Source organism: Crocodylus siamensis, chromosome 2, assembly GCF_052110815.1.
Source record: "Crocodylus siamensis isolate JL-2025a chromosome 2, ASM5211081v1, whole genome shotgun sequence".
NCBI lineage: Eukaryota > Metazoa > Chordata > Crocodylia > Crocodylidae > Crocodylus > Crocodylus siamensis.
Genome location: NC_143396.1, coordinates 182,773,597 through 182,786,756, shown reverse-complemented (window position 1 = coordinate 182,786,756; position 13,160 = coordinate 182,773,597). Strand labels below are relative to the sequence as shown.

The following is a 13,160-nucleotide window of genomic DNA, read 5'->3' as shown; positions in this document are numbered from 1 at the left end:
TAATACATCACCTGAAGACATAGTTCATCATGTGGTAAGGGCAGAGAAAACAATGGATTCTGTCAGGGTGCAGGATGGACTTTGTATCGGAGAATCTCAGTGCCACCACCAGCCCCTCTCGTCCCCTTTTATTATTCATTTACTAGTTTGTTCTTGTTGCTTAGGCTACTCGGCCTGTCATATTAAGCCTGCTAATATAAGATATCACCTTACAACCAAGTTGCATTACTTTTTAAAGCCCCACCCCCTGTTTCATGTTGGTTCGATTGGCAGTTACCTTTAACTAAAACAGACTGTGTTCAAGGCTTCACTCCAGCATTGCTTGTGATTCAAGAACTCTCTGTATCAGTTCTGTATTCTGTTTCTTGGAACTCTTGCTTTGTGTGGGTTTTTTTGTTTCACGGCACTACTTGAATTAACACCACAACTACCTTTACCCCAAATTTACAGGATCAGACCTGGCCCTTATTTAACTAAAATCCTTAGTTTCACTAAAATCTACATTGCATAAGTATCCATTTCCTTTTCATGCCTTCTTGGCCGCACTTGAAAGTTCAGTCTCCTGTTGGATAAGGAAAGTTTAGCTCTAGGTGAGGAAACGCATGCCAAAGCTTCCCTAGCTCTGGGCTTTGGAGCAGCAGGTCAGCTTTCACATGTACCGGGTGGAAGACAAGCAAATGATGGCTTGTAATGGGTTTATACATAGTGATCACTAAGTTTAATATTCTACCCATCAGTGTCTCTTCAAATCCAGAGCTGGAACTTATCTCAGGGGGTCTCATTTCCTGACCTAGAACCAGTTCCTCTGTACTGAGGGGCTGGGTGTCCACACAAGGTACTCTTTTCACCTGTGTGGGCTTGTGGTGGGGAGAGGCAGCATGTGTTATATAGGGCCTGGGAGGAATCTGCAGGTGAAGATGTGGTTAAGGGAACTGTGTGGAGTAAATTAAACTGTAACTCAGCAATAGAAGTGGGCTGAAGTAGGAACAAATCTGAAACTGAGGTAGGTAAGGCTTTCTTCAACAGCCATTTCAGGGAAGAAATGGAGCAGCAGGAGTCTAAAGCAAGTATGCATGATCTAAATGTGATCTAAATAATATTCACAGTACATTCAGAGGGCAGAATAGCACCAGTGCACACACTGAGCAAACATAAGGTATGATGGTTCCTTCTCCCTTTAGTGGATGTCATACTGTGCACCATAACCTCTGTAAAGTATCTAGCCTAGTTTCTTTTTGCTTGAGGCATTGCTGTGTCCATAGGCAGGCCTACAAAGTCACGTAATTAGGTGGGGACACTAAGGCATTGCCAGTTGGCCTCTGAGCAGTGACGTACTCTTTGTAGCTAGTTGCCAAATAAATTGACAGAGAACACAGATGAAAGTCTGGTGGTATTTGAAGCACTATTGAAGGACCACAAAAATGCTGAATTGGTATAAAATTGCTCTGCTTCCTCTGCTATTTCTGTGGCCATCTCTTGTGGTTTTGTAATGTCTGCTGTGCAACTCTGCTAGGGTTTCTGCTGTAGTGAGGGCTCAAGGGAAGGGGACACAAAAGAGCCGACAGGGAGTTCCAGGGCGGTGAATTTCTAGCTCCTGTCTATGAAATTGGCCCCACTCCCTAAAGGTGGGGGAAAGGGTGGCAGAATGCTAGCACCTATATAAATTCTTGTGAAAAGGTGAACTCTTGACCACCAGTTGGTGAATGTGATTCCTTTTCCCCCTGAATTTGGCCAGCATCTCAAAGTCAGGAAACTCCTGGATGCTTTTGGGTAACTCCTAAAACATTCTGTGAGGCTTATTGGAAATTAGTAGGAAAAGGACCTTTTAGCTAACATCCTCCCCTCCCTTCAAGCTTCTGCTGAGGGTCCTCAGGATTATTTGCTCCTTTTGTTCTTGCTGTCACTAACCCATGCACTTAATTTCTCCTTTCAGGATGGGGAAGTACATATAAATGACCTGAAAAATGGAAACACAGAAATATTTTGGAATCCAACCAGTGAGGTGCGGAGGCAGAGGCTGAAACGTCACATTGTGCTATTTGAAGAACAAACTGAGTTTGAATCAGAGAGGTAAGCAGATGAATAGAAACCTCTTCCCACTGGTGGCTTTTCTGTTGGAATTTCAATAGAAGCAGGAATAAAGGCCCTAAGTCTGCAGTGGGATATTGGATATATTATGGCCTGTAGGATATTTACAGGTGATCTTCATAGTTTAATAGATGACAAATAAAAGAAGTAATTTCCAAAGAGTGTTAATAATGGGTTAAAAGCTCCTAGCCATTTCATAAATGGCTGAATCCATTGTTTTATGAAGTAAAATAAGATCTAAGACTCCCAGAGAATAAAGGAAAAATCTGTTTCTTGACAACAGGAACTGATTATCCAAGGATGTGATCTATTTTCCATTCCGTGGAGGAATAATAATGGTCAGATATTGTGGGCGGGGGGAGTCTTTTTCTATAGGCCATAAAGAATGTTTTTATAGGCCAAAGTAGAGTGTCTTCATAAACTTGTGTCTGTGCATGCCAAAAGCAGGACCATGCCAGCCTAGCCCTGCTCCTGGCTCTGTCTTCAGAATGGGAAGGGGCAAAAGGGGCAGAGGGAGCTCATTCTAGCGGTTCCTTCCCCCCCCCCCATTCTGAAGATAACACTGGGGCTGAGAGGGCAGGGATAGAGCTAGGGGGGAGTGGCTGCAGACTCGGCTGCTGTAAGCTGCAGCTTGATTTCCACCCCCCCAACCCCTGGGACCCAACAGCAAATGTCTGTTGGGTCCGGGGGATTGTAGAACTAGTGTCATTTCCTGCAAAGCACCATGAGTTCCAGCAGGGAGCTGCACTTCTGTCTGCACCTTGACTTCTACCCAGGAGGCGCTAAAATGTATAGATTGATTCACCTTTCTGTGTGCAAAGTAGAAAATTTTCTCACGTGGTTTGGAAAACTGAGTGTCTGCCTACCTGAATTACACATGCAAATATATGCCATTTGAATTCATAGCTAAAGGGAAATAATAGTTTAGGTCACATATGCCACTCTAGGAGCATGCAGATATAAGTTGCGTTGGAATAGCTAACACTCCCAAGTGACAACTCTGTTCTTTTTAAATCTGTTGAAGTTATGTCTCCCCACAGCCATTAATATGCAGTGTTTGTGTTTGCTGTCCTGATAATACTTCCTCAGTATTTAGTGTCTGGCTGGTCCTGTCAGAGTTCTTGTAGTCTATCTCAGAGGAGACTTGCTAAGGTTCCATCCAGCTGAATACATTGCTGGTTGAGAGGCAGTTATTGGATTTCCTGTGGTGGGGGGGTTCCTTCTAGGCTTTGGCAGCATGTAACAAGTGCAATAAACAAGGGAGATCAAAACAAGGCAACTGAGGAGAAATTTGTGCTGGAAGAAGAGCAAAGAAAAGCAGCCCAGGAGCGGAAGGAGACTTGCAGTGAGTGGAAGCCGTTGCTTTTCCAGCATGATGCTGCTACCAATGAATGGCACTACAAATATGAGGAGTAAGTAACCCAAGCCATGTGTCACTCATGTATTCATAAAGAGTTAGGGGTAGACCTCCTTAGTTGGGTTCCAGTACGGAAATACAAGGGCTATAGATGTACAGCATGCATTGGCCATCTGTTTCTATTGGACCGTTGGCGACGTTCCTCCTGCCCTCAAACATGCTGGGCCTTCCCTACATCCCATGACTAGATATCATTCCCTTCTCCTGTACTCTTCCTCCTATTTTGTTGGATGAGTGTTTATAAGAAAGGAGGAATAGCTAGAAATAGGAATGACTTTGGGATGTCTAAAACCTCTCTGGTACAAATTTGGGTTGAAGCTGTAGCTGTCAGAAGATGTTTTCATCTGGCTGGAGGTTTGGTGGATTGTGAGAACTGGGTCAATCTCTCAAGTTTTTGATGAGCATTTCCATATTGTACAACTAGTGCTGCAGCCGATGCTTATAGGCACTTTTGTTAGCAGCCTTAACCCAAAGACCAAGGTTTTTAAAACTTAGTGGCTGAATTACTATCAGACTGAAACACCATCTTGCTCTAAATTTGATACTTGTGGCTTTAGATACTTTGAGGCCATGGTGGAAGCAGTTTGTTTGTATAAGACTTCCCGTGTACTCCCCCAGCATTTCTCCCATTACCTCTGGAGGTTGAATATTTGCCTCTATGTGCTTGGAGTTCATGCACTGCTTCTAACAAGCATGGTGAAGGCATGTGTGAGGGTGGCCTTGTTTTTGTTTTTTAATACTCCTGTTTTTGTTTCCAAAGTTTAAGGCCCTGGGACCCTCTAAACGACATTGCCCAGTTTGAGAAGGATGGGTTGCTTCAAACCATGGAGAGGCACTTGCCCACAAGGATGTCATCTCACAAAACCACAGGCATAAATAACCAAATTGCACGACACAAGGTAACTGATGCTCTGGCCAAAAGCCTCTCAGAAATATTTCTCTTTGTAGAGGAAGAAGAGCTCATTTCTTCTTTCAGCATCTTTTTCTTAGAGACATCCTTGGACTTCCGTGTTTATTTTGATAACTGTACTGAAGCTAGTGGTGCTAATCTGCTAGTAGCTTTTGAAGGCATTTGCCTTGCCAAACTCCAGTTTGAATGATCAAGTTTAATTCTGCTGAGATGTGTTGTATTAATAGAGTGACTGCCAAGAACATTGTATGGATGTTTATCACTTGGATCAATTAAGAGTTATTTTGATGTGGTTCTTTTTCCAACCCTTATCAATCATAACTGACCTAGGTTCTTGTCCTGTGATTTGTTTTTTGAATGAGGTTGAACTAAACTTTTTCTATAGGAAAATATTGGATCTCATTAGACTGCTGGGCTGTGTCCAGGTGAGCATAGCCGTGAGGTATGTGGTGCCGCAGACGCATCTGTGGTGCCACATACTGCATGTTCAGTTGTTCTCTGTGCTGCACAGGAGCAGAGCTGGGGGTGGGTGTTGACCCCTGGATATCCCAGGGGGAAAAAAAAAATCTGCAGAAAAAGAAGTGGAGCGGTGCATGTGGCAGCAGTGTGCACCACCCAAAACCGGAGCTTGGCCAGCTGGAGCCATGCTCCACTGCCAGGCAGGCTCTGTGCAGCAGGATCACCACTGCTGCAGCCCCAGGAGGCCCCCAGGACCCCACACAAGGCTACTGGGGCCAGCCCAGTGCTGGCCTCAGCCACCCCTACCCCACTTGAGGTAACATGCTGTGTGCCAGAGCACATAGGGCACAGGTATTCCCGGGGGCAACTAGCAGCAGTACAAGGTGCGCCACCACTAGTCCTTGGGGAACCAAACATCCATGCATGTCTGGATGTGGCCCTAGAGGTTGAATTTGTGGTAAGAGCATGACTGGAGCTTAAGTTCCAGTTCTTTGGGTAAGGCTAGCATCTTTTCTCCTTCTCCTTGTATAAAATGGGGCTGATTAATTTCTTGCCTTGTTGCATTGTCCTTAGGATTAGTCATTCAGTATATAAAGTGCCTCTGAAGTGTATGGGGAATTGCTAAGCTGGTTAGATGTGACCCATTCCAAAATAATGGACAAATGTAGTTTCATACCTTAGAACTCTGTCTTATAGTGTCCTGAAACTGAATACCTCTGAAATTTTGGAGGTGTTTACAGGGTTTTGAAATCCAAATCTAAATATCTAATCAAGAGCATTTTGGATCTAAAGCTGTGGTTCACTTTCCAAAACACGATCAACAATCTGATCCAATTTCTGTCATGTGCCAACATCATGGGTGATATCAACATTTAGAACTTGCAGGAATACAGAATACTTGGGCCAAATTCATTCCTGGTCTTAAGCGTATTGAAGCTAATTACATCAAGGTTGAGTGTTTTGTGATTTCTGAAAAAAAGCTTGCTTTTTGAGAGAGTGCTACTGTTTGTGAATAGCTATTTAAGATCTGATGCTAAGGTGCTAAGCAGGTGTCTGGGTTGCTTTACCAAAATGTCACCAGGCACTCTGAAGTTCAAATGTTGAGCCTCAAATTTGACAGTGTACCTTAATAATTCGTTTTCTATCTAGAGGTCTGCAAAAGACTGCAGGCGTCGTAAGGCCAGTGACCAACCGTCCAATCACAGCCAGAACACTGAGAGCAGCTGTTCAACACCAGAGTCTGTGCAGGAGCTATCGGATGATGATGGCAAGTATTTGGGCAATGCTGGGTCACATTCTCATCCCCTTGCTTGTACCTGGCATCTTTCCTTTGTCAATGGTACTCTATTTTCTGATCCCATGGGCCACATGAGTGGTGGGGCACCAGTCCATGGGATGACTCCATTGCAGGATTGGCAAGTGTGGCTGGGTCCTGTTCTGCCTCTGCCTGGATCTGTGCCACCTTGGCTCAGCCCCACGCACTGGGATCAGGCCCCAGGCTGCCTCAACCCCATGTGTCCAGTCTAGTGTACAGGCCCACACTATCTGGCTTGCCAAACTCCCCACAGGTCTGGAAGATTGACAGCAAGGGAGTGGCAATTAATGCTGCTACTGCTTCTAGTCTCTGCTGCCAAATTTCCAGACCTGTGGGGGAGCTAGTGGGCAGATGACACAGTCTGTATTCCAGAGCTGAGTGTCCTTGCCTTTATATCATCCGATTGGATAATTTCACAGAAGTGAGTTAAGAAGAGAGGAGTATGTCCGCTTGATTATTGGAATCAGCATTTGTCCCCTGAGGTTCTGAGCTTGCTTGGTTAGTTGTTTTAACTTTCATCATATATAGGGTGACCATAATAATTTGAGGGAAATCTGAGACATGAGGAACTGCCAGTGTGCAGCCCCCAAGCTCCCAAGAGTGGGACCAAACAGGACACGCACATGCACACATACATATACATACACATACACACCAGCTCCTGACTTGGGAGCTAGGCACGTGTGGGCAGGTTCCCACCAATCTGGGACTCCTGGTTCAATATTCTCCAGTGGCAGAGATGCTGAGAGAGCTTCCAAAATCCAGGACATATGGTCACCTAAATCATGTAACACTCTTATTCTTTCTTTTTTTATGTTAGCAGTACTACCAAGGGCTTCCCAAGTACTGACTTAACAATGTCAGTGGCTTTTCTAGCAGAAGCTGGCTTATAGCATTGCAAAAAAACATGAACTGCATCCATTTTAAGGCCTTGAGTTAGTAAGGATACAAACTTAACTTTCCACTACCTTTTGTTGAAGAGCCAGGTGTCCTTGAAGATTACAGAACAATGGTGTGGGGAAAATGGGGAACGGAAGGTGCCCATCACTATACGTCTGTACCAGGCAGGGGGAGGCTGAGGCTTTGTGAAGGGAGGGGCTTCCTCAGGCCGAGACGGTTCCAGTTGAGTTTCATGTAAACATCACTACTAGTTCTGGTAAGCAAAAATCTCATTAGCTCCAAGTTCTAGGCCAGTGGTTCCTTACGTTTGGTGTTATATAAAGCCAGCCCCACTATGTGGGGGTTTTTGTCATATGGTGAGTGGCTCTACCATCATCAGACATGTATAAGATCTGTGTTCCTCTCCATGTTTTGCGACAGGATTTGAAAGTCCATGTACTCGGTGTGGGAAGGAAATGAATCACTTGAAGGAAATTCATACAGCAGTTTTATCTCTACAGAAAGCCCAACAGGACATACATCGGTAACTGCTTCCAACAACACTATGATCTTATAAGCCCAAAAATAATTAGACTCCTCTGAGCTGACCTTTGGAGCATGGTTGTACGTTAAAGGGTACAATAATATGTATCCTAGAAAAGGAGCCCTCCAGCTGGGAGCCTCATGTGGAGGTGTAGAGCCCACCTGGTCTGATGGTGTGTGAACTGGGAGTTGCAGGGAATAGCATATATTCCCCTTTCCCCAAAAGGCACAAGTACACCCTATGATGCATCTCTCTACTTGTTGTCAAAGGAGAAATACTTAAACCAGTCAGGAGAAATGGGCCTGTCAGCCTGGATTTAAGGCTTGCCTTAAGGATGTCTTGAGGAAGAAGTGATCACAGCTGGCTAAAGAACTGTGGCACATAGGTGTTGCACTCTAAAATGGCCACACTTTTGTGTAGCTCTTTTGTGGCCTTTAGTCTCCTAAGTTGCCTAGGGTTCAGGGTGAGACTACCCTACCAGCGAAGGTGCATCAAGAGGTGCAATCTTCATTGGAGCTCCAAGACAGATGGGAGGAATATGCTTGCTCTTGCATCCCACATGGAGTGCTACAGTCATTCTCCTGTGTACCAAGGGCCTGATTCTGCTCTCACTGTCTTCAGTAGAACAGGATCAGATACCAGATGAGCAGTCTCTGGCTGCAGAAGTGAGGTTGGGTCCATGGCCCCACCTCTCTTCCACAAACGTCAGAAATCCCTGTGTTCTGAGTAGGCCAAGATGTAGGCTTGTACCTGACTGTTAGACCCAGGATATATTTTGTGGTCTCTTCCCACTTTAATGTAATGTCTAGATGCAATCTAGCTTTGCAGGCTGACACATTTTCAAAATAGTTCCCCAGATTCCCCAAACTGGGGGGTCACAGGTGAGGATGTGGGGAAGTCCACTATTATCAGCTTTCTAACAAAGCTAAAGGTTTCCAGTTACAGAAACTTCTCTAATAATTTCAGAAATATAATGAGTTTAAGCATAAATAAGAAGCATTTGATTTTTATTGGACATGGCCAGGAAACATTATTCTTCCCTAGAGCTAACAAATTCTGGCAATAACTTGACAGCACCTGTTTCTCACACTACTTGCTTTTCTATGCTGCTTGTCCTATGCTTAGGGCTAGGCATCCAAGGGCTTTATGCCCACAATTAGGGCTAGATCTGAGGTCCTCATTGGCATACCTGGAGCCAGATGAGAGCTTGTGCAAATCCAGCCACTTTATTTTTCGCACTTAAACTGAGCTGTGCTGAAAATTCTCTTGCATTTCTGCTGCATAGAACCAACCACCTGATATAATGTTTGTATTGCAATAGTACCTGGGGACCCTAAGTGACATCAGAGCACCATTGTTTTGGGCTCTCTGCTTACATAGCATCCTGAAAAGCTTACAGGTGATATAGAAAAGACAAAGGGTAGGAGAATGGAGGTCATATTCCTTTTAGAAATGGAAAACCATATAGACTTAGGCCTGCACTCTTCAAGTAAGTCTTGCTTGGGTAGAGGCTTTAGGGTGGAGGGGCAGCAGGGTGGGACATGTATGCACATTCCCTTCCTTGATACAAAAAAGTGTTGCTTTTTGTTTCAGAAACCTCGCTGTTCTGAACAAGAAATCTTTCTACAGAAGGGTCTCTTCTGAAAACCTCCTTCTGGACTCCCGCTGTTGGTTTCTCCTTTGCATCTTTCTTACATGTCAACTATTCATTAATTATGTCTTCAAATAAAAACACTATGTTTGGCAGCAATAAAAATCACTGGCTGCGGGAGGGGGCCACTCACGTAAGGAGCCCATTGAGGCACCAAGCACTTTAGAACCAACACAACGAAGGAGGAAGAGAGAGCGAGGTTAAACAGAGGGAACCTGCAGAGTTTTGTTCCTTCAGATTCTGTCACATTTGTCTTTATGTGTACATCTTCAAGGACCTCTTAACCTGTATGGGCCTTAATGCTAAAGCCAAATGTAGCTTTATTTGTGCAATTTGTTTTCTATGTCTTGTCATTATCTCAATAATTACCAAGCAGTATTGGTGCCCCGATAATGGTAAACACACAGGGTTTTAGAATGGTCCCATTGGCTTGTTTTATTGCTCTGAGCATTGGGGAAAAGGGGGCAGAGTTCTGATTTATCTTTTTTTTTTTTTTTTCCAAGATGTCTGGGTGCATTTAATTATTGGGGGGTGGGAAAGCAACAGACAGTGACCCAGAAATCCAGCTACGTGGGTATCAATGTCACAGTGTCTCCTAGGGTTTTTTAGTTGACACATGGGAAATTTGGACCTGAAAATAATGCTTCACGCTCCATTCCACAAAGGTTGTAAATATGCACGATTTCCTAGAGCTAATTCCTCTTTAGGAGATGGGAGGTGTTTTTATTAAATTTCCTTATTATATTACAGAGCTGACAATGAACCAGGCCCATTGAGTGAAATGTCGGACATGCCTGTTTTATAAGTCCTGGTCACTTTTTTTATTTTTTTATTTTGCTATATGGCTGTTTTTATATTATAACACACTACCATTATGTTGAGGAAGTCCTCTAAAATTTCTCATTGCCCCAAAATAGGTGGAGTGGGTGGGTGGGAGCAAGTATGTGTGTAATGTTTGTTTGATCGTAGGCACGTCTATTGTTAAGAGTCAGGAAGGGTAAGGGTTTTGCCACTGCATTGTTCAACTCTGTTAATAGTCTTCCTATTTTACACCATTTTTTTAAAAAAAAATTGCAATATTTTCTGTAGACTGCAGTCAGTACTAAGCCTTTCTTTTCTGGCCTGCAGTAGTTCCAAGTGATAAAAATACTGCTATATATATATATAGCCTTAAAATACTTAGTGGTGGTGCCAGTCTGGGCTAACTTCAAATGTAAATGTTTCCAAATTTTTAACTACATTCCTTGTCCTGTTCCCCCATTAGGGGAAACCTGTTTGTGCTTGATATGTTGAAATAAAATTACACATGACTTTCAATGACCACTTCTTTGTGTGCCTGAGTCTCTCTTAATATTGCAGCAAGCTTGCATGCACATCTTCAGTAATGACATGCTTTTCAAAGGGACACAGGGGGGGCGAGAGAGATTGCACACTACATTTTAGACAATAAAAAGATTCATCATCTTCCATGAAGGAAGTTCAGTAGCTCACAATATTTTGAGAAAGTCTTATGTATAATGGGAAATGCCAAAATGTAAAATTTGGTATTTGCTTGGCTCAAACCCATGCCCTTCAAAGATGGAGACTGTTGGTGGGGCGTTCTTTTTGTTTCTAAGCGTCTAATTTTGAAATGCCTTCGAGATGCAAGCTTTTTTGTGTGATCTTTGTTATTGGACCAACTGTATAGGTGGAAGAGCTGTTGAACAAGGTTTTGGGGCATTAAATGCCTTTCCTCAGGTGACTGGAGACCACTTGGAACTACTCATAGCCCTCTGAGCTTGCCCAACATCTCTCCTGACTATACTATTAGTCCAATAAAAGAAATTACAAAAGATTTTGCATTTCAACCCTACTTAAAGATGCAAGGAAAGTGATTTGATGATGCTGTGCAAGCACCTATACAGAGAGCAAGAACACGAGGTCATAGGTTTTGAAGTTAATGGAAGACAACTGGAATCATTCTGAAAGGTTAAAGTCAGACCAATTCCAGTTGGAAATAAAGCACAAGTTTGGGGTTGGGGGCGGGGAAGTGGCGGGAGGGCTGATCTTTTTAAATGAGAGATCTAATCATTGAAGAGATCTGCAAAATGAAAAAGTGGGTTCTCTAGGACTGGTTCCTTTTTACTGGAAGGGGCTATGATTGACCCAAGTTACCAGATTTGCAACAGTGGCAGGTAAGAACAATTCTATGGCCCATACTATATGTAAGAGCCAACTAGATGATGAATAATAGCCCCTATTGGCCTTACTCTATGAAAAGACCCTTTCAGGTTTGAGTGAGTGGGTGCTCCAACATTTTTTCTGAAATCAGATGCCTTGAAAGGATCTGGCTGCACTTTTCTGAGGTCACCAGTAATTCTTGAAAACGTTTGGCCCTGGATGCTTCTGTGGGTTTGGTATTCGATTTCCAAACAAACTGCCTCCAAGCACCTTGCCCAAAATAAAGCATCTATCTGACCTGTCTTCTGTAATTCAGATGGCAGGGCAAGGTAGCCCCCATCTCTTCTGCCAAGTGTATAAGCTGTGCATTTTCCTTAAAAATGAAAATGCTTGAGACCTTTAATCAGACTGGCTAAGAATGTGCTGATAGGAACTTGTGACCTTCTGTAGGGATGTGTTGCGTCTCTAGGCTATAGATATGCCTTAAGTTTTGGAAAAGAATACAAACGTGTTTATTTTCAGAAAACCAAAATCCAAATGGCATTGGTGCTGAATGGAAAATCGTTATAAGGTGCTAACTAGGCAAATACTTGGAGTTCCTCCACTTTAAGGAACAATGCTGTACCCCCAAAGGATTGTCCTGGGACTGGTTACTGCAGTTAAATAATACTCCCACTGAGAGACTTGCTGCAGAACCAGTGATGAGGTTTGACCTGGATACCCCAACTACACAGCAGAAAAGTCCACAATATCTGTCAGCATTTCCTACATGGAATAAAAATTAATCCAGAGGACAATCTTCAAACAGCTTTGTTAAAATAGCAACTGAATTAATATTAAATACTAAGCCATGAGAATGGTATAAGAAAGGTAATAAAACCATAAGGGGAAAAAGAAAATACAATCACTGGGAAATACTTGCAATGGTTGTCTATGAAGATCCAACTCTCATCTTTCAGCAAGAAAATGTAGCAGACCCTTCTGTTCGAAGCTAGAGCAGAAATCTATCTATTGGAGCCAAATGTTAGGTGATATAACTACAAAGTCATTATAGTACACTGTTTATCTTTTTTTCCTTCCCTCTATTGTACAATTATCCACACACTCAGTTTTAGAGGGTTCCCCCCAAAAGAGTCCCAAGTAAGTTAGGTGTCCTACTGTAATTGTTTTTGATAGGAAAGGAGTGTTCTATGCAGAAATTAATTGCAGAACAGTACAGATATTCCTATGATCTGCTTTACAATCATGTGGCTTGTTTTAAGTTGTGTGATTGTAGATTGGGTCCTGATTTACAGATGTTTGCCAGTGCCAGGAGTCTGATCTAAATCAGTCTGGGTGAAGGGAGAGGCAGGCAGATTTTTTGGGCCAGCAGGTCTGGGAGGAGTTAGTGGGATTGGAGAGGCTGGCAGTTCTGAAGGGAATTGGTGGAGAGCAGGGAAGGGGTCTGGTGGGATCAGAGAGGCTGGCAAATCTGCAGGGGGTGCTGTCTGTCTGGAGCTGGGAAGCTTGGGGGCAGGGGGTGCTAAAAATAGCCCAGTCAAACAGGTAGGTAGGGAAATTGCAAAGCTGTGGCAAGCGTCTGGGCTTTCCCATTCCTAGGACTGCACTCTGAATGTGTGCACATGTTCAGTATAACTCATGCCTGGTGTAGCTCTAGTGCACCTCTTGGGTACACTAAGTTAGATTGGGCTGGCCATTCTTGCCCGATTTGACCTTCAGGGAGCACTGTATACTTTG

At 43.5% G+C, this 13,160-nt stretch overlaps 1 protein-coding gene across 2 annotated transcripts in view; it reads left to right on the top strand.

Moving 5' to 3' along the window:
• OSBPL5 (oxysterol binding protein like 5) overlaps window positions 1-10,580 on the top strand; it is a 219,276-nt gene extending 208,696 nt beyond the window's left edge. For both annotated transcript variants that reach the window (XM_090032528.1, XM_090032527.1), the window contains 6 exons: window positions 1,934-2,070; window positions 3,315-3,500; window positions 4,266-4,404; window positions 6,024-6,141; window positions 7,510-7,612; window positions 9,206-10,580. In XM_090032528.1, the coding sequence (XP_089888654.1) occupies window positions 1,934-2,070; window positions 3,315-3,500; window positions 4,266-4,404; window positions 6,024-6,141; window positions 7,510-7,612; window positions 9,206-9,341 (819 nt within the window). In that variant the 3' untranslated portion in view covers window positions 9,342-10,580. The remainder of the gene's footprint in view (window positions 1-1,933; window positions 2,071-3,314; window positions 3,501-4,265; window positions 4,405-6,023; window positions 6,142-7,509; window positions 7,613-9,205) is intronic.
• The last annotated feature ends 2,580 nt before the right edge of the window (window positions 10,581-13,160 follow it).